This window comes from Muscardinus avellanarius (assembly GCF_963383645.1).
Source record: "Muscardinus avellanarius genome assembly, chromosome: 1".
NCBI classification, from domain to species: domain Eukaryota; kingdom Metazoa; phylum Chordata; class Mammalia; order Rodentia; family Gliridae; genus Muscardinus; species Muscardinus avellanarius.
This window is the reverse complement of record NC_137786.1, coordinates 173,514,904-173,539,278: the sequence shown is the minus strand read 5'-3', so window position 1 is coordinate 173,539,278 and position 24,375 is coordinate 173,514,904. Positions and strand designations below refer to the sequence as shown.

Genomic DNA, 24,375 nt, shown 5'->3' with positions numbered 1-24,375 from the left:
GATTCAGAGGTACAATCCCCCTGGGTTCCATTCCCAGTAGCGCAAGAAAAAAAAAGTATTAACACAGTGTCTGTCACATAGTCAAAACTCAATAAATATTAGCTATTACAACCACCTAAGGGCACTTTACAAACTATAAAGAACCAGAAATGAAGTAATTATGTCTCTTTATTATATTTATTTCTTAAGTTCTTGTTTGGAAGATGCACTGAATTGAAAAAAAAATGTAAATCTAACCTCTGAGTTTATAATCCAAATGAACCTAAGATCACCAGCATTGTGACCAGGAAAAAACTTAAACCTATCTCCACTTGCTTAGTTGACTTAAAAATCACTAATTTTGAGCCGGGCGTGGTGGTGCACTCTTGTAATCCCAGCATTTGGGAGACTGAGACCGGAGGATTGTGGTTCAAGGACAGCCTCAGCTACTTAGTGAGGTTCTTTGCAACTCAGTGAGACCCTGTTTCAAAATAAAGAATAAAATATAGGGCAGGGGTGTAGCTCGGAGGCTGAATGCCCCTGGGTCCCATCCCCAGACCCGCAAAAAAACACACACACATAAACACACACACACAAAAAAAAAAACCCACTAATTTTGAAGGTCACACAGCTGGGCAACAGATCATCTGTCCCCCACTACCTCTGCTACAGATAACACCTCTGGTGTGTGGGTTATGACGGTAACAGTTGCCTAAGTTACTCTTCAGGGACCTGAAGGCCATTTGTGCTGAAAACACTGACTGTTCACTTGGGGTTGCAGGTGTCCAAGGGTGACTGAAATGAGATGATGATACTTGGTTTGAAATCTCTGTCTCCATATTTTATCTCTCTCCTTGGTTGCCTTAACCTTTGGGTCAGATTCTACTTGGCTCTGTATGTAGACATGCTGATCATTTGAGAAATGTTTTGTCCAAAACTGTAACACAGAGTTAATTTGACCTAAACTTGCCTAATATCTTCCTTCATGCCCTCTCCCCCAGGCCAAACAAAGACACCTGCCAGCCACAGGGACTGGAAACACCAAATCATGAACAGACTAAAAAGAGGTTGCAGCCAAGTTCCTGGAGATCTCTCCCTGTCCCCACAAAAACGTTACTATTTTTCTCCTTTATTAGCTTATCTCTCTCCCTCATGATTCCTGGAGTTCCTCATTGACCCCTGGAGTTGAAAAGCTGGTTTGTTAGCAAAGCAAAGCTCCCTCTTCTCCATTCTTTAGCCACTAAATAAAACCTTTTTTTTTTTTTATCCCCAACACTCATACCTCAGACATTGGTTTTTCCATGGGATGAGCTTCCATATCTGGGTTTAGTAACAGCACTAGGAATTAATAAACCATCGAATGGAAGACTCTCTCTCTCTCTCTGGTTTTTTGTTTGTTTGTTTGTTTGTTTTTTTTTTTTTTTTTTTGGTGGCACTGGGGATGGAACTCAGGGACCTTCTACCTCCAAGCTACACCTCCAGCCCTATTTTATTTTTTTATTTGAAACAGGGTCTCAGCCAGGCGTGGTGGCACACGCTTGTAATCCCAGAGACTGGGAGGCTGAGACAGCAGGATTGAGCAGGTTCAAAGCCAGCCTCAACTACTTAGTGAGGCTCTCAGCAACTTAGTGAGACCCTGTTTCCAAATAAAGTATAAAATAGGTCTGGGAGTATAGCCCGGAGGTGGGAAGCCCCTGGGTTCCACGCCCCCAGTACCACCAAAAAAAAAAAAAAAAAAAAAAAGAAAGAGGGTCTCATTAAATTGCAAAGGGCCTCACTAAGTTGCTAGGGTTGTTCTCGAACCTGCGATCCTCTTATCTCAACTTCCCAAGTACTGGGATTACAAGCATGCACCACCACAACTGGCAGACACTAGGTTCTACCTGGCAAAAGTAGAGGAGCTCATTATTCAGAGAATATCAGAAAATATCACAGAGCAGTTGGTACTTCACCTGAAACTGGAGATTAGACAGATCAGCAGAAGAGAGGAAACAAATACGGTGAACAAATTCACGAACACATGAGGTATAAAAGGCATCTCTAACTACAGCATTTGATCTTGCTAGGAACAAACACATTTCTCACACTGATGTTTTTTCTTCTATGTGGAAAGAAATCAATTCTTTAATTTTCTGGCCACTCTCAGTGCTTTTACTCACTGTGGCTTCAAGATCAAATGCTTCGGTAGATCATAATGAGCTCTTCTATCTTTGCCACACAATCACCCAGTAAGACAACCTTAAAAAAGAAGACAGGCCAGGCATGGTGGTGCATGCCTTTAAGCCCAGTACTTGGGAGGCTGAGACAAGAGGCTATCGGGGTCAAGCACAGCCCAGGAAGTAGTGAGGCTCTCATCAGCCTGGTGAGACCCTGTTTCAAAAGAAAAATAACCAGGCCACTGTAGTGCACGGCTGGGGACATAACTCAGAGGTAGAACGCCCCTGGGTTTAATGCCCAGTACTACAGAAAACAAACACATAAACATGTGGAACACCATAACAAACATTTTATATAACATGAATGTCAGCAGTTCTTCAAATAGAAGTTTATCAATAGTGTTACCAACTTGACTTAATTAATCTGGTAAAACTAAATATATTTAGGGGAAAACAGCTGTGATTTCCCATCTGCAGATCAAATGCAGTCTTCCTCTAATATCAATGATGATGGTTATAACACCATACAAAATGCAAAACAGACAAAGAAGGGTTCCCCCCCCTTTTTTTGTTGCAGTATGGGATTGAAGTCAGAGACATTCTGCCTCCAAGCTACATCCCCAGCCCTATTTTTCATTCTTTAATTTGAAACAGGGCCTCACTGAGTAGCTGAGGCTGTCTGCAAACCAGCAATCCTCTTTTCTCAGCCTCCCAAATACTAGAATTACAAGCTTAAGCTACCATACCCGGCTGCAAAATAGACAAAGGAGTTATTGACACTATAAAGAAGAAAAAGAAACTCTAAAAGACTAATCTCTGTACCTTTGGAATCTACTACAGGAATTGGTACATAATATATGCTAGGTGGATGAACAGACAAATTAATAAGTAATCTAGCCGGGCGTGGTGGCGCACGCTTGTAATCCCCGCACTTGGGAGGCGGAGACAGGAGGATCGTGCAGGTTCGAAGCCAGCCATGCTGGCGTAAGAGACCCTGTTTCAAAAATATAAAATAGGTCTGGGAGTGTAGCCTGGAGGAAGGAGGGCTTCCAGGAACCCCATTACCACCAAAAAAAAAAAAAAAAAAAAAAAGTAATCTAAAATGAGATATTCACTTGGCGTGATGGCGCACACTTGTAATTCCAGTACTTGGAAGGCTGAGACAAGAGGATTGCATATTCAAGGACGGCCTTAAAAAGTAGTGAGACTGACATCAACCTAGTGGGACTCTTTCTAAATAAAAATAAAATAAAATAGGTGGGGTAGAATGCCCCTCAGATTGACCTTCAGTACTACTCACAGAAAAAAAAAAAAAAAAAAAAGTGTGATAATCCGGGCATGGTGGTGCATGCTTGTAATCCCCGCATTTGGAAGGCTGAGACAGGAGGATCGCACAGGTTCAAAGCCAGCCTCAGCTTAGTGAGGCCCTTTGCAACTCAGTGAGACCCTGTTTCAAGATAAAGAATAAAAAATAGGGCTGGGGATGTAGCTTGGAGGTAGAATGCACCGGGGTTCTATCCCTAATACAAATAAATAAATAAATAAATAAATAAATAAATAAATAAATAAAATGTGATATTCATTTTAGGAATCAGACTCCCAAGAGACTGGTTATGTTAAATGAGGTTTCTAAATTAAAAAACAAACTTGAGAGGCATATCCTCAATCTATGATGATTCACCAAATAACATCAACATTGTACATGTACCACATTATGGGAATCAGGGAGTAAGGGGCTGGAGGGTCCTTACTTCCATATGGAGTCCCTATCAGTAGGGTACTTGGTTAAGTTTTTCAGCAGCTCCACCAATGCAAGATGAATGCCTTCTTTGGTTGAAACATTAGTACAGCACAAGAGTTCATGAAGAGCCTCTCTAATATCTCTCGATGAATCCTTAAAAAAGCAATAATAATTACAGTCATTGTTATTAAACCCAGGCTTCACCTACCATCCCCTTTTCCTTAGCCACCTTTCCATTTAGGGTGGCCATGAGATAAAGTATTCAGAAGTCTGATGGCTGGAATTCCTGATAAAGCTCTCATTTTAGTGATTTAAAAAGTACCTATAGCAGCCTTCCTCACTTTTGCTTTATAACCTTCCTTCATTTTCCTGTCACGACACCAAAGGTATTAGAGCCTCACTAAAACTATGAAACAGGACAGGCTAAGAAGGGAAGGAGGTTGAGAAAGGAGGATCAAAGATTCAAGACCTGACTCAGCAATTTAGTGAGACTCTCGGCAACCTAGCAAAACCCTGTTTCAAAACAAAAAAATAAAAGCCGGGCGTGGTGGCGCACGCTTGTAATCCCCGCGCTTGGGAGGCGGAGACAGGAGGATCGCGCAGGTTCGAAGCCAGCCGTGCTGGCGTAAGAGACCCTGTTTCAAAAATATAAAATAGGTCTGGGAGTGTAGCCCGGAGGAAGAAGGGCTTCCAGGAACCCCAGTACCACCAAAAAAATAAAAATAAATAAATAAATAAATAAATAAATAAATAAATAAATAAAAGCTGGAGAGCCAGGCGTGGTGGTGCACGCTTGTGAATCCCAGTACTTGATAGGCTAAGGACAGGAGGATCGCAGGTTCATGGCCAGCCTCAGCTACTTAGTGAGGCCCTCCACAACTTAGTGAGACCCTGTTTCAAAATAAAGAATTAAAAAAAGGGGCTGGGGTATAGTTCAGAGGCAGAATGCTCCTGGCTTCTGAGATTGCTCTGGTACCGAGAAAAAAAGAAAAAAAGAAAATAGGGCTTAGGGTGTAGTACAGAGGTAGAATACCCCTGAGTTCAATCCCCAGTATCTCAACAAAACAAAACAAAACAAAACCTGTGCCTGTTGGTGCACACCAATAAGCCCATACTTAAGAGGCTGGGACAGGAGGATTGCAGGTTCTTGGCCAGTCTTGGCAACTAAGTGAGGTCCCTTAGCAACTTGGTGAGACCCATGTTTCCAAATAAAAAATAAAATAGGGCTGGGGGTGTAGCTTGAAGCTAGAATGCCTCAGTGTGGAACCTCCAGATCCCCCTAAAAGTAAAATAAAATAATGAAGGGCTGGGGATGTAACTTAGAGGTAGAATGTCCCTGGATTCAATCCCCAGTGTCTGTGTCTCTGTCTGTGTCTCTGTCGCTCTCTCTCTGTCTCTCTCTCTGTCTCTCTCTCTCTCTGTCTCTCTCTCTCTCTGTCTCTCTCTCTCTCTCTCTCTCTCTCTCTCTCTCTCTCTCTCTCACACACACACACACACACACACACACACACACACACACACACAAAACAAAAACAAAACAAAAAACCAGGATTGAACAAACTGATCCCTAAGAAGACACCTTCCTACTGCAACAGACTATGATTCACTAAAAGAATGAAATCAGTCAAAGGCTGAAAGTAACTTCATTCTGTGGTCCATGCCTTATCTGTAGGTACATCCTTCCCTTCTCTAATCTCTTCAACTCTATGCTACACTATACTGAAATCCTGTTAGTCGCTGGGACGCATCACTTTCTCCCTGACCCCTGGATCTTTAGCCATTGATCTCTTTGGCTCCCTTCCATCCCCACCGCAGCATCATCCCCTCCTACAAGAAATGCCTCCTTACATCTTACTCTATCTACAAGTATCAGCATTTCTTCTTTCTTCTCTTACTCCCCAACCTAAAGTCACCCCATGCAGAGTAGACAATCTCTTTATTACCAGAGCATTCTGGCCTTTCCTAATCATAGCAATAACAACCTTATTGAAGTTTCCCATGTAGCCAGGTGCAGTGGCACACCCTGGAATTCCAGTACATGAGAGGCTAAGACAGGAGGATCAGAGGTTGGAGGCCAGCCTTGGCAACACAGTAAGACCCGCAGCAACTTAGTGAGGCCTTATCTCAAAATAGAACATCAAAAAGGCTGGGGGTATAGTTTGGAGGTAGAATGCCTCTAAATTCATTTCCCATTCATATTCATATTCATTCTAATTCTCTCTCTCTCTCTCTCTCTCTCTCTCTCTCTCTCTCTTTCTCTCTCCTGTTTGTCAATTTCCTCCATCTTGGGCACAATTGTGCTGCCTGATACATTGATGTAGTAACCAATGCCTAGCAGAATACCTGGTTTTCAAAGGGTGGTAATGGGAATCAGCAGGTATCTGATGAAGAAATGAGTAACAAAATGGAAACACTCACCTCTAACACAGCCAGGACAGTGTCAAGCTGATCTTCTCGAAGCGTGATATTGTTAGAGATCTTTCTCATGGTATGTATGGACTGCAGACGTACTTCCTCAATTTCATCATTAAACATGTCAACCAGGAAATCAAGGCACTTCTCAGCAAAAGAGGGCGAAGACTGGGCCAGCATGCAGAGTGCCTCTACAGCAGCAATGCGGACCTCTAAAAGAAAGACAGTAAGTAAAACTGCACACCACGTTTATGGCCATGAACTACTGGAGATGGATCCCTTCTCATTCAGACTGTCCTTAATTCTCAACTTCTCTTTCACTCTACAAATTCTCCCCGAAGGATCTCTTCCATGCTACCCTCACTGACCTGAGAACATGGACGTTGGTGTCACAAGGACCAAGGTTTAAATGTTACTCCACATATATGTGATCAAGGCACACATCCACCTACATTAACTGAATTTTTTGAAAACTATATAGTCTTATCAAAGTATTTTGCAAAAAGTTGGTTATTAAACAATATGATGAGAAGGAGAAGGATTTCGGTATTGAGAGTTGAACTCACGAGCATTCTATCTCTAAGCTATACCCACCAGCCCTTTTTTATTTTATTTTATATTTTGTGGTACTGTGGGTGGAATCCAGCGGCTTTTCTACCTCCGCGCAATATTCTCAGACCTATTTTATACTTTGCTTGGAAACAGGGTCTCACTAAGTTGCTGCGAGCCTCACTAAGTAGCTGAGGCTAGCTTCGAACCTATGTGATCCTTCTGTCTCAGCCTCGCAAGCGCTGGGATTACAAGTGTGCACCACCACTCCTGGCTCCTTTTTTATTTTGAAAGAGGGTTTCACTATGTTGTTGAGGCTGTTCTTGAACCTACAATCCTCCTGTCTCAACTTCCCAAGTACTGAGATTACAGGCAAGCACTACCATGCTGGTCTGATCATCATTATTATGACTAAAATAGACTACCCAGGAGCAGTGGTGCATACCTGTAATCTCAGCTACAGGAGATTCACAAATTTGAGGCAGAAGAATTATGAGTTTGAGACTAACCTGGACAATTTAGCAAGATCTTTTCTCAAGATAGTTTTTTGTTTGCTTGCTTGTTTTTTTTTTTGTTGTTGTTGTTTTTGCAGTACTGAAGAAGGAACCCAGGGGCATTCTACCTCTGAGCTACACTCCCAGCCCTATTTTTATTCTTTATTTTGAAATAGGGTCTGACTGAGTCACAAAGGGCCTCACTAAGTAGCTGAGGCTGGCTGCAAACCACAGACCTCTTGCCTTAGCTTCCCAAATGCTGAGATTACAAGCATGTACCACCATGCCTGGCTAAAATAAAATTTTTAAAAGAACAGGGGCTATAGCTCTGAAGTAGAAAACTATTGGTTCAATTCCTAGTACTGAAAAAAGGGGAAAAAAAAAACCGAAATAGGCTAACATTATTCTCATTTTGAAGAAGATTTAGCAAAGCGAATTAACTTGCTCCAGAGTGAGTGAGTGAGAGAAGAGATACGACTGCTTCCCAGGATTGTGAATTTTAGACCGGCAGCATGAAACAAGAGGGGTCTCAGAGCAAATTGTGAGACATGGTCCCTCTACCAACTTGGAAGATGATCTTGAATAAGTAACTTAACTTCCGGGCACCTCCATTTTCTAAGCTGTTAAATAGAGATAATGCCCAATTCCTTACAAAGTCGTCAGAACTAAATGAGATAATGCAGGTTATGCACACAGCACAGTGCATGGCATACATTAAAGCCCAATAAACATGAGCTAAGGCATAGCTAAACATTTTGTAAGCATCTTGAAAACAGAGGCACGTCTTCTACCGCTTTGCAGGGTCAGGAAATTTAACAGTAAAGCCAGTAAGGTTTTTGTTGTTTTGTTTTTTTCGGTACTGGGGATTGAACTGAGCTACTGCCAAGCTACACATCCAGCCTTATTTGTTTATTTATTGTGGTACTGGGAATAGAATCTAGGGGCATTGTACTCTGAGCTACGCCCCCAGCACTATATTTTAGTCTTTTAATTTTTTTGAAACAGGGTCTCACTGAGTCGCCAAGGGCTTCACTAAGTAGCTGAGGCTGTCCACAAACCGCAATCCTCTGGTCTCAGCCTCTTAGATGCTGGGATTACAAACACGTACCACCACGCCCTGCTCCTTATTCTTTATTTTGAAACAGGGGTGGGTGTGTGAGCGTGTGTGTGTGTGTTTGTGTGTGTGTGTGTGTGTGTTACTGGGGATGGAACCCGGGGGCCTTCTACCTCCGGGCTACATCCCCAGCCTATTTTATTTGGAAACAGGGTCTCACTAAGTTGCTGAGAACCTCACTAAGTATCTGAGGTTGGATTCAAACCTGTGCAATACTCCTGTCTCAGCCTCCCAATTACTAGGATTACAAGCGTGCGCCACCATGTCCGGCTGAAACAGGGTCTCAATAAATTGAGGAGGGCCTCCCTAAGTAGCTGAGGCTGGCCACAAAACTGTGAACCTCCTGTCTCAGCCTCCCAAGCACTGGGATTACACGCCTGCACTACCATGCCCAGTTTATAAATTATATTTTCTACTGGACTTTCTGAATGTTGAAAACATGTTATAAACCCCTCAAGAGTCCAAGGAAAGAGGAAAGGAATCTGCTATTTTCAAGAGAAAATAAAAGAGATTCAGAACTATTTGTATTACAGGATAATTGATGGAAAAGCATGGAGAATAAAAGAAAATTCAGAAAAAGGCAGATGCACAGTCAGTGGGACCCAAGGCAGCTTTCTGGAACAAAGGACCTTGAAAACAATCCCTAAAAAAACTGCTAGTCCACAAGAAAGAAAAATGCCATTCTAGGCAGAAGAACTGAATATAAAAAGTCTCAAAAGAGAAGGCTAACATTAAAGAATAAAGGACTGAAAGTATGTGAGATATTAGAGTCTAAGTCAATGAAATAAGGCACCATTTAATGCTCAGCGATGTTCTAAAACCTGAATCTACCTAGAACTTTATAAATAGGAAAAAATTAGAGAGCTGATGCCAGGTTAGGGTCTAATCATATGGTCTATGTCGTTTTCCCCAAATTAAGTTACTTTAATTAAATCTTAATGGCAGGGACTGAGGTGTAACTCAGTGGTAGAGCATATACTTATTTAACATGACTGAGGCCCTGGGTTGAATCAATTCCCAGCAGGAAAAAAAAAATTAGAGCTCGGCATGGTGGTGCACACCTGTAATCTCAGTACCTGGGAGGCTGAGACAGGAGGATTGAAAGTTTGAGGACATCCTCAGCTACTTAGTGAGACTCTTTACAATCTAGTGATACCCTGTTTCCAAATCAATAATTAGCTAGGAGGTAGAATGCCTCTGGGTTCAATCCCCAATAACACACACACACACACACACACACACACACACACACACACACACACACTTAATGACAAACTAATTGGAACTCGTATACACTAAATCACATAAACATTAATGAAGGGAAAATGAATTGTAAAAACTAAACAAAGAAAATAATGCTAAAAGCTAGGTGTGGTGGGGATTACATACCTGTAATCCCAGTACTTGGAAGGCCAAGACAGGAGGATCACAGGTTCCAGTACAGCCTCAACAAATGGTGAGACTCTCATCAACCTAGTGAGAACTGTTCCAAAATAAAAATAGGGCTGGGAGTGTAGCTCAGAGGTAGAAGGGCCTGGGTTCAGACCCAAGTACCACAAAAAAAGAAAAGAAAACATGCTAACAAAAACAAAATAGGAAGCCGGGCGTGGTGGTGCACGCTTGTAATCCCAGCATTCGGGAGGCTGAGACTGGAGGATCGTGGTTCGCGGATAGCCTCAGCTACTTAGTGAGGCCCTCTGCAACTCAGTGAGACCCTGTTTCAAAATAAAGAATAAAAAAATAGGGCAGGGGCTCTCCCCCTCTGTCTGTCTGTCTGTCTGTCTGTCTGTCTTTCTCTTCCTTTCATACCGGCCCCTCCAATAAATCTCTTGGCTACAAAAAAAAAAAAAAAAATAGGGCAGGGGGTATAGCTCGGAAGTCAAATGCCTCTGGGTTCCATCCCTAGACCCACAAAAAAATAAAGAAAGAATAAAAAATAGAGCTGGGGGCATTGCTCAGAGGCCAAATGCCCCTGTGTTCCATCCCCAGTACCTCAAACAAAACAAAACAAAACAAAATGGTTCTGCCAGGCGTGGTGGCGCACGCTTTTAATCCCCGCATTTAGGAGGCGGAGACAGGAGGATTGGGCAGGTTCAAAGCCAGCCGCGCTGGCTTAAGAGACCCTGTTTCCAAATAAAAAAATATAAAATAGGTCTGGGAGTATAGCCTGGAGGTAGAAGGCCTTCCAGGAACCCCAGTACCACCACCAAAAACAACAAAAAAATAGGTTTGAATTACTGATCTGAAGGTAGAATAGACTTAAATAACCCAGTATGACAAAAAAATAATAATAAATTATAGATCATGCTTTAAGTCCATAGAGAATAAATAGTAACGTTAGCTATTTTGTGAGGGGGGGAGGCTGGGGATCAAACCCAGAGGCATTCTACCTTTGAGCGTACACCCCCAGCCCTTTTAATTTTTTGTTTTGAAACAGGGTCTCACTAGGTTGATAAGCGTCTCACTACATTGCTAAGGCTGTCCTTGAACATGTGATCCTCCTATCTCAGCCTCCCAACCGGGATTACAGGTGTGTGCCACCATGCACAGCCTTTCCTTATTTATATACTGTGCAGCTTCTTTGCACATGTAGTGATTTTTAATTGGATGCCAGTCATTGTAAATTTTACTTTATTTGGTACTTGATATTGTTTTATTCCTAGCCTTTGTTCTGGCACACACTTTACTCATGTCTTAATTCTAAGCTTTTTTTAGAAAGCACTGGAGTACCATTTAGTCCAGAGCTTAATTTTCTTTTCTTTTACATTTTTTATACTTTTCATTGGTGCATGAAAGTCTTATAGTCTCACATCATAATGTAGTTCACAGTGAGAGTGACGTACACGCTCACAGCAGCTGGTGAATTGTCCTCCCGGTGCAACCTCTGCACCCCGCTCCTTCCACATACACAATACCGAGATTGGCACTGGTATTCTCACGTATACATATGATGTCAAATGGAAGTGATGCCTTCATGATTCTCCCTCTCTCCTCCTCGGCCTCTGCTAGACCGACTCCCTGGCTCCATTGGGGTTTCTTCTCCATTGTCTAAAGTCCCTCTTATATCCCAGTTACTCCCTAGACGAGAGAAAAATATTACTCTTCCCTTTCTGTGACTGGCTAATCTCACGTGACAATGTTCTCCAGGTCCATCCATTTTTCTGCGAATGATATTTTGTTCTTTTTTTATTGCTGATTAGAATTCCATTGTGTGTATATCCTATAATTTTGTAATCCACTCATCTGTCGATGGACATCTAGGTTGGCTGCATAATTTGGCTTTTATGAATAATGCTGAGATAAACATGGATACAGCCGGGTGTGGTGGTGTAATCCCAGGACTTGGTGGGCTGAAGCAGGAGGATCACAGGTTTGAAGACAGCCTCAGAAAGTAGTGAGCCTCTCATCAACCTAGCAAGACCCTGTTTCAAAATAAAAATAGGCATGGTTTTTATGCATGCTTGTAATCTCTGTACTTGGGAGGCTGAGCCAGGTGGATCGCAGGGTTCACGGCCAGCCTCAACTACTTACTGAAGCCCTCCTCGATTTACTGAGACCCTGTTTCAAAATAAAGAATAAAATAGGGCCGGGCATGGTGGCGCACGCTTGTAATCGCAACATTTAGGAGACTGAGACAAGAGGATCGCAGTTCGCAGACAGCCTCAGCTACTTAGTGAGGCCCTTTGCAGCTCAGTGAGACTCTGTTTCAAAACAAAGAAAAATAATAATAATAATAATAAGGCTGAAGGTGTAGCTCGGAGGTAGAACGGCCCGGGGTTCCATCTCTAGTGCCACACACACTTAAGAATAAAAATAGGGCTGGGGGTGTAGCTCAGAGTTAGAATGTCCCTGGGTTCTGCCCCCAATCCCACAAAACATGCATAAAAATGGGGCTGGGGTATAATTCAGAGGTAGGATGCCTCTGAGTTGAATCCCCAGTGAAACTAAAAATAAACATACATAGGCAAGCAATACTATAATATCCTGATTTCAGTCCCTTTGGAAAGATACTCAGGAGTGGAATAGGGGGATCCTGTGGTAGATTCATTCCAGTTTTCCAGAAATCCACGTGCTGATCGCCATAATGGCTGGACTAATTTGCAATTCCACCAATAGTGTAGGCGAGTTCTTATTTCCCCACATCCTTCCCAGCACCTATTGTTTAACTTCTTTTTTTTATTTATTTATTTTTTTATTTTTATTGGTGCACTGTATTCATACAACATAGTGGGATACAAACTTTTGTAGACATACATGCACAAATCGCCCAGTCAGCCCCCACCCGATCCCCACCCTATTCTCTCCCCATCCCTCCCTCCCATGCTTAGCTTAGTGGTTGACATCTAGTATTATAGCAATTTATCCAAAATTAAAAATGATAATCTCACATAACAGTTTCATTTGTCTGATACCAAGCTTTTGATGACTTAAAGATAACATTTCAATATTTCTTTTTGCTTTCTTTCTTACCAGAGAATATATTTTTCTATTTTTTTAGGTGAAACTATAATATATTTATATATTTATTTTTCAGAAAAAAAAATCTATCCTAATATGGAATATGGACTCTAGATACCCAAAACGATCTTGAAAAAGAACAAAGCTAGAAGATATATATTTTCTGATTTCAAACCATATAAAGCTACAATAATTGAAACAGTGTAGTACTATTCTAAAGGCAGATATATAAACCATTGGAATTAAATAAAAGCCTAGAGCTAAATTCTTCCCTATATTGTCAAGTTATTTTTGACAAGGTTTCCACGAACATTTGGTGGTGGAAATAATAATCTTTTAACTAAATATTGTTGAAACATAATAATTACATGGAAAAGAATAAAGTTGGACCCTTACCTAATCCCATATAGAAATATTAACTCAAAATAGATAAAAGACCTAAATATAAATCTTAAGACTATAAACATTTAGGAGAAAATCTGGGTCATAAAACCTCACAACATTGAAATTGGCAGTGATTTCTTGGATATGATTTCAATGACACAGGCAACAGAAGAGTATACAAGCTCCCTAAAAAATAAAAAAATACTGTATATCCAAAGACAGTTTAAACAGAGTTAAAAGTTACTAATAGAGTTGGATAAAATATTTCCAAATGCTATATCTGAAGGTATATTAATATTCCAACTAGACATCCTAAAAATTAACAACAATAAAGGCAAACAATACCATTTAGAGGTAGGTAACAGACTAACATAAATAATGAATCTCCACAGATAACCAATCTTAGTTGTCTGTTGGATGGAAAATCTTGTTTCTCTAGTTCTGATGTGTGTTACCTATTTCTTCTTTGTAGTTAATCTCTTTGAGTATTTTCTCTAGTGCTGGTTTTGAAGACATAAATTGCTTCAGTTTCTGTTTGTCATGGAAGCTTCTTATTTCTCCATCTAATTTGATAGAAAGTTTTGCTGGGTAGGAAACTTTTGGCTGGAAGTTGTTTTCTTTCAGAGTTTGGAATATGTTACTCCAAGCCCTTCTGGCTCTCATGACTTGGTTTGGGAAGTCTGGAGTGATTCTAATTGGTTTGCCTCTGAATGTCACTTGGCCCTTTGCTTTTGTTGCCTTTAAGATTCTCTGCTTGGCTTCCACATTGGTCATTTTGACAATTATGTGGCGTGGGGATCCTCTTCTCCGATCCTGTCTAAAGGGAGTTCTATAAGTTTCCTGGACCTGTGTATCGACCTCTTGCTCTATGTCTGGAAAATTTTCTGCTATTACTTCCTCGAAGAGATTGTTGATCCCTTTGGTTTCACTTTCTTTTCCCTCCTCTATTCCATTTATTCTTAGGTTAGCTCTCTTAAAATGGGCCCATATTTCTTCAATATCAGATTCCTGCTGTCGGATATTTTTTTCTAGATTAGAAACTATGCGTTCATTTTTGGAATGATACTCTTCTAAGAGCGAGATTCTGTTCTCCATGTGTTCTAATCGGTTGTTTGTGCTTTTAATTGAGGCCTTTACTTCATTAATTGCATCCTTTATCTCTTTTTGGCTCTCTCTGAGTTCTTTTCGAAGCACCTCTATTATTTCTACAGTTATTTTCCTGATTTGATCTTCTAGAAATCTTTGATTTTCAGTTTTATCGGGTTCTGATGTTGTGGGGTTGTGGGCATTCATTGCTCCAGTATTATTCCTCTTTCCCATGATTTCGGATGTTTGTGCCTTCTCTGGGTTCTTCCCTTGGGTCACTATGACTTCACTTAAGGTGTTCTGGATCTCGAGTCAGTAGTATCTCAGACCCCACTACTCCTTTACTGGGTTGTATCACAGAGTCTCCGACCCAGAGAGTCGATAGAGGCTGCTTTAGACTGTGGGGGGTGCCAGGTTGCACGTTCTCCTATGGTGTGATATCTCTGCCACCGCCCCTCCCCCACTGGGTCAAGTCCCAGGGAGTACAGTACTGGGATTTCTCCTCTGTGGCCCGCAATTTGACTCACTGTTGTTGAGTACGCAGATGTAGCTGTACTGAATTCGATGAATTCGCTGCTGCTGCCGCCGGTGGCAATACAGCACCGCTGCTACGCCCTCAGCCGTGGGGCTGGAGTTTTTCTTCTTGGTTTTGATTTCCACTCTGAATCCCTGCAGCGTGTGCTGAGCTCGGCCACTGTGAGCTTTAGATTTTACCTGCGGCGAGAAATCTCGCCTGGCTGTTCTGCAATGGCTCACCTCGGCTTGCTGTAGCTGTCCGGTGAATTTGCCGCTGCCACCGGCAATATGGTGCTGCTGCCGCGTCCTCGGGCATGAGGCCAGTGTATCTCCTCTGTGGCTCTGAGCTCTGTTCTCAGTCCGCTTTCTCTCTGGAGCCTGGTGATTTTTTTGTTTTTCTGGTGATGGTGTTTTCTGGCTATGAAAGGCGCTGATTTTGTGGTAATCTGTGTTTAACTTCTTGATGACTGCCATTCTAATGAGGTTAGAAGGGATCTCAGTGTAGTTTTGGTTTGCATCTCCCTGATTGCTAATCATGTTGAACATCTGGCCATATATTCATTAGCTGTCTGTATTTCTTCTTTTGTGAAGTATCTATTTAGTTCAATTGCCCGTTTCTTTTTCTTTTTTTCTTTTTGGCAGGTCTGGGGATAAAACCCAGGGGCATTCGACCTATGAGCCACACCCCTGCCCTTCTTTTTATTCTTTATTTTGAGACAGGGCCTCACTAAGTTGGGGAGGGCCTAACTAAGTAGCTGAGGCTGTCCGCAAATCGTGATCTTCCCATCTCAGCCTCCCGAATGCTGGGATTACAAACATGTGCCACCATGCCCAGCTTGCCCATTTCTTGACTGGGTTATTTATTTATTTTAGTGTTAATGTCTTTTAAGTACTTTGTATATATTCTAGATATTAGTCCTCTGTAAGAGGAATAGCTGGAAAAGCTCTCCCATTCTGTAGGCTCTCTCTGGATGGTTATTACAGGAAGCACCGCCATGCCTGGGTACAGAGCTTATTTTTCTTTTTTTTCCTGGTACTGAGGATGGAACCCTTCTACCTCCAGGCTTCACTCCCAGACCTATTTTATATTTTTATTTGGAAACAGGGTCTCTTAAGCTAGCGCAGCTGGCTTCGAAACTGCACAATCCTCCTGTCTCCGCCTCCCAAGCGCGGGGATTACAAGCGTGAGCCACCACGCCTGGCTTATTTTTCTGTAGTACTGAAGCATAATTCTTCTGAATAAACTTATTTATCCTATGTGAGGTCTGGTGATTCTTTTCCCATTCTCAGTTTCCTCTCAGATCATAACTCTGCTGAAGACTTGCAGATCTCCCAAGCTCTCCATCTCTCTGTGCAGTTTTCTACTTTCTGTTGCTTTGCCACATGCACTTCAGCTACATGACCTCCCCAGATTCCCAGCTCTGTCTCCTTAAGTCAGGGAGACCTGCAATTTGGAAACTCACTACACACGAAAGTGCTATAATTACAGTGCTCTCTTGACTCGTTTCCACCTCTCACAGACCGCTGTCCTTCACTGACTGACACTGGAGTGTCTTGAGTACAGTGGCTTCGTACATGGTCATATGCCATATAACGATGTTTGGGTCAACATTGAGATTATGCGTTACCATGGAGCTATACCTCCAAGCACTGAGATCATAATGGAATTGAAAATGACCTGTCTCTTAGTAAGTTCTGTCATAATGTCATAGCACAAAGAACTACTCACATATCTGTGGTCAACAAGCTTAATGCATTGCCAATCATATAAAAGTATAGTATATACAACAGGGACAGTACATATATGATAATGATAATAAACAAGTATATTATATTTTATTTATTTACTATACTGTTATTTTTATTATTATTAGAACATACTGCATCTACTTTTTTATGTGTGTGGTACTAGGGATTGAACCCAGGAGCATTCTACTACCAGTATATCCAGCTTTCCTTCTACTTATTTAAAAAAATTATATATTTATATGAAGAAGAAAAAAACAGTCAAAACCAACAGAAAACTTGGCATGGTGGGGCATGCCTGTAATCCCATACTTATTAGGCTGAGGCAGGAGGATCACAAATTTGAAGCAAGCCATAGCAACTTAGTGAGACTCTGTTTCGAAATAAAAAATCAGACGAATGTGGTGGCACACGTTTGTAATCCCAGCACTTGGGAGACTGAGACAGGAGGAATGCACAGGTTCAAAGCCAGCCTCAGCTACTAGGTGAGGCTCTCAGCAACTTAGTAAGACCCTGTTTCCAAATAAAGTATAAAATAGGTCTGGGAGTATAGCCCTGAGGAAGAAAGCCTCTGGGTTCCACCCCCAGTACCACCAAAATATAAAAATAAATAAAAAAATAAAAAATAAAATAGGACTGGGGGTGTAGCTCAGAGGTAGAATGCCCACAGGTTTAATCCCCAGTACTACATACAAAAAAAAGGGGGGGAAATCCAGAAATCATTCAAACAAAAGACCTAGTAGACAAGAATATGAGGCAATTATTATAAATATATTATCTATTGAAAAAAGGTAAAGGAGCCAGGCATGGTGGTGCACATTTGTAATCCCAGTACTTGGGAGGCTCAGACAGGAAGAGTCGGGTTCCTGGCCAGCCTAAGCTACTCAGTGAGGTCTCTGCAACTTAGTGAGACCCTACTCAAAATAAAGAATAAAAACTAGGGTGGGGGATATAGCTCAGAGGTAGAATGCCCCTGCGTTCCATCCCAGAACCGCAAAAAAAAAAAAAAAAAAAAAAAAAAAAAAGGAAAGGAAAGATTAAGCACATTAAGTAGAGAAGTAGAGACATGGAAGACTCAAATTAAATCTAAGGATAAAAACTATACCTAAGGATGAAAAATACACAGAAAGCGATTAACATCAGATTACAAAAGAAAAGATTAGTGAACTCAAAGATGAATCAATAGATACTAACCAAAATAAAACACAAAGAAAGACAGAGAGAAGGAGAAAAAAAACCCCAAAAACTAAGAAAGAATAGAGAAAGGAGTATCAGTGAGCTTCAGAAAAGGTTCTGGACTGGCCAGGTGTGGTGGCACATGCTTGTAATTTAAGCATTCATGAGGCTGAGACAGGAGGTTCATGGTTCATGGACAGCCTCAGCTACTTAGTGAGGCCCTTTGCAACTCAGTGAGACTCTGTTTCAAAATAAAGAATAAAAAATAGGGTTGGGGATGTCGCTCAGAGGTAGAATGTCCCTGGGTTCCATTCCTAGTACCACAAAAAAAAAAAAAGAAAAAAAAAAAAAGAAAAGTAAAGGTTCAGGACCTTAGTGCATATATAACTGGAGTCCCCAAAAGCCACGGGACCAGAAAAATACATATAGAAATAATAACTTATTTACAAATGTGATAAAAAATAAAACCTGCCGGGCGTGGTGGCGCACGCTTGTAATTCCCGCATTTAGGAGGCAGAGACAGGACAATCACGCAGGTTCGAAGCCAGCCTTGCTGGCTTAAGAGACCCTGTTTCCAAATAAAATATAAACTAGGTCTGGGAGTATAGCCCGGAGGTAGAAGGGTTTCCAGGAACCCCAGTACCACCAAAAAGAAAAAAAAAAAAAGAAAACCCTGATTCAGGAAGCTCAACAAACTAAGCATAAGAAACATGAAGAAGGTTTTTCTGCTGATCGCTCTCCATCTTTACTGGTTCTTTTCCCATTGCCAAGCATGGTGGTACATGCCTGTAATTCTATTTACTCTGCAGGCTGAGGCAGGAGGATTTCAAATTTGAAGCCAACGGGTACAATTTAGCCAGATCTTCTCATAAAAAAAAAAAAAAAAAAAGCACTGAGGATGCAGTTTCATGGCAGAGCACTCCTGGGTTCAATCTCCAGTGCCAAAAAAGTCTTTACTGGGCATACTAAAGGCTTCCTAGTCAGATATACCTAGGTTTAAATATTCTCCGTCACTTACCAGCTGGGTAAATAAGTTATTATTGTTATTAATCAATTTTTACGATGAAGTACTTACTAGAAATAGGTAATTTATTATGCCTAGTACTTTATGAATATAACCTCATTTAATTCTCACAACTTAGAAAGACACTTATTATTATTTTATTTTCATTTTATGGCAACACTAAAGTTAGAATCTGCATTAACTAAACCAAAACCCCACAATCTTAATGACGGTACCATAATCCTATGCGTCAGCCTCTTCTGCTGATAAGAATCATAACAGCTGTTTCAGAGACTGACTGTGAGGACTCAATGAGGCCATGTGCGTTTATCACCCTCTGCAACGCCTGACGAGGAGCAGCCAGCAGCAGATGGGTTCGATGACACTACGCAGTTACACTTACCGTACATCTCGTCTTCCAAGCCATGAACAAAGGCGCCACAAGCTCCCGACTCAATCAGGTTCACAGCCCCTGTATCCACTTCTTCCTTGGGAGCATCGTCTCCCCATTTCCTGCCACTGGAAAACTCCCCTGAACTGTAAAGTTCCTTGGCACGCTCGTGTGCAGTACGTTTTCTCTGTAGAAGACAACGGCAATTACCATTTGCAGGAGGCTCTTGAGGGAACATGAAGGAGCACCTTGAGAAAACGGGGAGGATGTAAAACTGTTCTCCAAAAGTTGTATTTTTTAAAAAATTATTAAAAGCCAGGTGAAGTAGTGCATGCTTTTAACTCTAGTACTAGGGAGACAGAGACAGGAGGATCACCAAGTTAGAAGACAACCTCAACAACTTAGTGAGACCATGTTTCAAAATAAAAATAAAAAGGGCTGGGGATATATCTCAGAGGTGGAATGCAAACTAGGTTTAATCCCTAGTACCAAAAAAAAAAAAAAAAAAAGAGAGAGAGAGAAAAAGAAAATATAGCAATGTTTCATGAAACATAGTCATTCTGAAAAACTTATGGAATAGTTCAAAAACAGAAAAAACAAATATGCATGAAGATAACACTCTTATATGTATATGGGGACATTCGACCTCCTCGCCACGTCCCTAGACCTTTTTATTTTTGTTTTGAAAAAGAGTCTTGTTAGGTTGCTGAGAGTCTCACTAAGTTGTTGAGCCTGGTCTGAAACCTGTGATCCTCTTGTCTCAGCCTCCAAAGTACTGAGATTATAAGTGTGTGCCACCATGCTCAACTAGATAATACTTTTTATGAGATACAAGGGCAGAAAAATCAGGAGACTATAAATGTCTAACACAGACATTATGGAAAATAGTCAAAGAGTAATGGCAAATCTAATTAACATGTGTGTGTGAGTGTGTGTGTGTTAGTGGAGATAGAACTCAGGGACCTTCTACCACCTGGATATACCTCTCCAGACCTATTTCCTATCTATCTATCTATCTATCTATCTATCTATCTATCTATTTGCATTACCAGGGATGGAACCCAGGGGCATCTACCTCTGAGCAACACCTCCAGCCCTGTTTTTTTATTCTTTATTTTGAAACAGGGTCTCACTGAGTTACAGAGGGCCTCAATAAGTAGCTTAGGCTGGCTTCGAACCCACACAATCCTCCAGTCTCAGCCTCCCAAATGCTGGGATTACAAGTATAAGCACCATGCCCAGCTTATTTTCCTTTTTATTTGGAAACAGGGTCTTATTAAGTTACTGAGGCTAACGCCAGGCGTGGTGGCGCATGCTTGTAATCCCCGCGCTTGGGAGGCGGAGACAGGAGGATCGCGCAGGTTTGAAGCCAGCCACGCGCGCTGGCTTTAGGAGACCCTGTTTCCAAAAATGAAAATGTAAAAATAGGTCTGGGAGTGTAGCCCGGAGGTAGAAGGGCTTCCAGGAACCCCAGTACCACCACCAAAAAAAAAAAAAAAAAAAAGTTACTGAGGCTAGTAGAAAATGTGTGATCCTCTTGTCTCAGCCTCCCAAGTAGTAGGATTATAGCCTCGTACCAACACACCCAGTTTAACTTATTATGCAATTGGTAAAAATGCTAAGTAAGAAGCTGATAATATGGGGAAGTAGTACATGATACAGTGGTAAATATAAAAAGCAGACTACAAAATTATCTGCATATTGCCGAGCGTGTGGCGCACGCATGTAATCCCCGTGCTTGGGAGGCAGTGACAGGAGGATCGTGCAGATTCGAAGCCAGCCTCCCTGGCTTAAGAGACCCTGTTTCCAAATAAAATATAAAATAGGTCTGGGAGTGTAGCCTGGAGGTAGAAGTCCCCTGGGTTTCATCCCCAGGACCAGAAAATTAATTAATTAATTAGCTAATTAATTAATTTAATTTTAATTTAATAAAAATTAAACTGGGTGTGGTGGCACACGCTTGTAATCCCAGCATTCAGGAGGCTGAAACCGGAGGATCGCAGTTCGCGGACAGCCTCAGCTACTTAGTGAGGCCCTCTGCAACTCAGTGAGATCTGGTTTCAAAGTAAAGAATAAAAAAATAGGGCAGGGGGTGTAGCTCGGAGGTTGAATGTCCCTGGGTTCCATCCCCAGACCCCTCGCCCACACACAAAAAATATTTAATCTAGTAACCCTGGATTAATTTAACACACGAATGGCTGCTAAATTAAATCAATACAACTCAGCATATTGTTATACTGATGTTTCAAGGTACTCAGTTTAAACAACAAAGAATTTAAGTTACCCTCAGATCTGACATCAATTTCTTGTCAAGAGTTTGCTCCAAGAAATGGGAACTGACTTGCTCCATAGAGCCCTGTGAAAGAAAGAATCCAGAGCATGGTAAATAACTGTATGATTTTAACATCACATTAGTATTCAAAGTTTATAACCAACATAAATATAATATAAAGACAGTAGAGATGACTATGGATTCTGAATCATTAGAAATGCAAGAGCACCAACTGCTGTTGCTAATACCTAAACAGAGCTTACTATGTGCATGCACTAGTCAAAGATCTTTCTACATATGTTTGTGGGTTTCTTTGTACCGGGGACTCAACCTAGTCGCATTCTATTTTTGAGCTATACCCCAGCCTTATTTTATTTTTTGTTTGTTTGTTTATTTATTTATTTATTGTGGTGATAGGGATTGAACCCAGGGGCATTCTACCTCTGAGCTATACCCCCAGCCCAATTTTTTATTCTTTCTTTTTGAAATGGGGTCTAAGTTGCGGAGGGCCTCACTAAGTAGCTGAGACTGGCTGAGAACCCAGATCCTCCTGTCTCAGACTCCCAAGTACTAGGATTACAAGTGTGTGTCACCACACCCGGTTTGTTTGTTTGTTTGTTTGTTTATTGTGGTACTAGGGTTCCTGGAAACCCTTCTACCTCCAGGCTACACTCCCAGACCTACTTTATATTTTTATTTGGAAGCAGGGTCTCTTAAACCAGCGAGGCCGGCTGTGAACCTGAGCGATCCTCCTGTCTCCACCTCCCAAGCGCAGGGATTACAAGTGTGTGCCACCACGCCTGGCTTATTTATATTTGAAATGGGAGTCTCACTAAGTTGCCAAGGCTGGTCTCAAATCTAAAATCTTCCTGTCTCAGTCTCCCAACTACTGGGATTAAAGGTATGTACCACCATGCTTGGCTGTACCTATCTTAACTGATTTAACTCTCTTAAAAACCCTGTGAAGTAAATACTATTATTGGATCTATTTTATATATGGAGAGCAGAAAGCACACATGCACAAAAATAGCTAAGTAACATATTCAAGGTCATAAAGGAAATAAATGCAGGGCTAGAATATAAACTCAGGCTCTAGAATCATAATTATAATTTTTTAATTTGTTTTGTTTTGATGGTACTGGGGATTGAACACAGGGGCATTCTACCTCTGAGCTAAATCCCAGCCTATTTTATTTTTTATTTTAAAACAAGGTCTCATGAAATTGTGTAGGGCCTCACTAGGTTGCTGAGACTGGCCACGAGCCTGCAGTCCTCCTTCTTGTCAATGTCTCGAATACTGGGATTAAAGGTGCGTGCCACCACATCTGGCTCAGGCTCCATAATTCTTTGCCTTAACTACTGCTGCCTGCCATCTTTTTACTTCTTTTAATTCCATTCTTTCCATTCATTTGTTCACTCACTCACTCATTCAATAAAACAAATATTTATTTAGCAACCTTTCAATTGTATACCTATAGTTATCAGAAACAGGAATGTAAAAATAAAAAGATATCCACTCTGTAGTCAATGATCTTACATTCAGTGAGGGAAAGGGAGAAGTAAAAGTACAGCAGCATTGTGGTATGAAATGCTGTATTTATCAAGGATGCTAAGGGAACTGAGACCATACGTAATGGGTGGATACAGGAAGAGGTATGCTTGGGAATTGGCAATCACAGGACAAACGCATGAAGTAAGAGAGAATGCCATGACGGAAGCGTTAAGTGGTTCTATGAATGCAGTGTAGTCTTTAAGAGTGCCAAAAGCTGGGCATGGTAGCACAGGATTGTAATTCCAGCATTCGGGAGACTGAGACAGGAGGATCCTGATTCACAGCCAGCCTCAGCTACTTAGTGAGGTCCTTTGCAACTCAATGAGACTTTGTTGCCAAATAAAGAATAAAAAATAAGGCTTGGGGTGTAGCTCATAGGTAGAATGCCCCAGGGTTCCATCCCTACTACCACACACACAAAAAAAGTGTCAAAAATGACTCAGGACAGATAGATATAGTATAAAAACCCTTGACTGCTAGGAGTAAGAAGTTTACCTCATGAAAAATAACTGGATAATCTCTATTAAAAATTTAGTGATGCCGGGTGTGGTGGTGCACGCTTGTAAACCCCGCGCTTGTGAGGCGGAGACAGGAGGATCGCACAGGTTGGAAGTCAGCTGCGATGGCTTGAGACCCTGTTTCCAAATAAAAATATAAAAAATAGGTCTGGGAGTGTAGCCCAGAGGTAGAAGGGTTTCCAGGAGTCCCAGTACCATAAAAAAAAAAAAAATTAGTGAACTCAACTATATGCAAAAAAATTTTACTTATATTTTAAAATTTATACTCTCAATAAAGAATATACCCCTATTATTCCCATTTGAGGTAAAAGGCTGAGGCTTAGCTATTAGGTAACTTGCTTGTTTCAAATCAGGGAGAGACTCATAGCTTAGTGGTAATGAGCTTGAGGCCTTGGGTTTAATCCCTAGCACCTAAAGAAAAAAAGAAACAAAATAAGGGAGAACAGTCAGATTGATAACTAACAAAGTCTGTCTTATAGCATATCATGGCTAATGGACAAGAAGGAATCAAAATAAAAGCAAAGAGACCAGTTTAAGAGGCTATAAACTGGGTGTGGTGGCACAGGCCTGTAATCCTAGCTACTCAGGAGGCTGAGGAAGGTTGCAAGGTCAAGACCAGCCTGGAAAATTTAGTAATACTCTGACTCAAGTAAAGAAAAGAAAAAAGAAAAGAGACAAAAAGAAAAGAAAAGGGTTGGGGAAGCTTCCAACAGTCAAAATTGTTAAGCACAGGCCTATCGTCCCAATACGTAGGAGGCTGAGACAGAAGGATCACAGGTTCACAGACAGCCTTGATAACTTAGCAAGGCCCTCAGCAACCTCAGTGAA

The 24,375-nt window shown here is 41.3% G+C and overlaps 1 protein-coding gene across 3 annotated transcripts in view; it reads right to left on the bottom strand.

The window, feature by feature from the left end:
* The window catches only part of INTS4 (integrator complex subunit 4), a gene marked incomplete at both ends in the record, with an annotated part of 90,454 nt that overhangs the window by 40,589 nt on the left and 25,490 nt on the right, over positions 1-24,375 (bottom strand). For all 3 annotated transcript variants that reach the window (XM_080695252.1, XM_080695254.1, XM_080695253.1), the window contains 4 exons: positions 3,887-4,029; positions 6,295-6,500; positions 19,218-19,392; positions 21,490-21,561. In XM_080695252.1, coding sequence (XP_080551378.1) covers positions 3,887-4,029; positions 6,295-6,500; positions 19,218-19,392; positions 21,490-21,561 — 596 coding nt within the window. The remainder of the gene's footprint in view (positions 1-3,886; positions 4,030-6,294; positions 6,501-19,217; positions 19,393-21,489; positions 21,562-24,375) is intronic.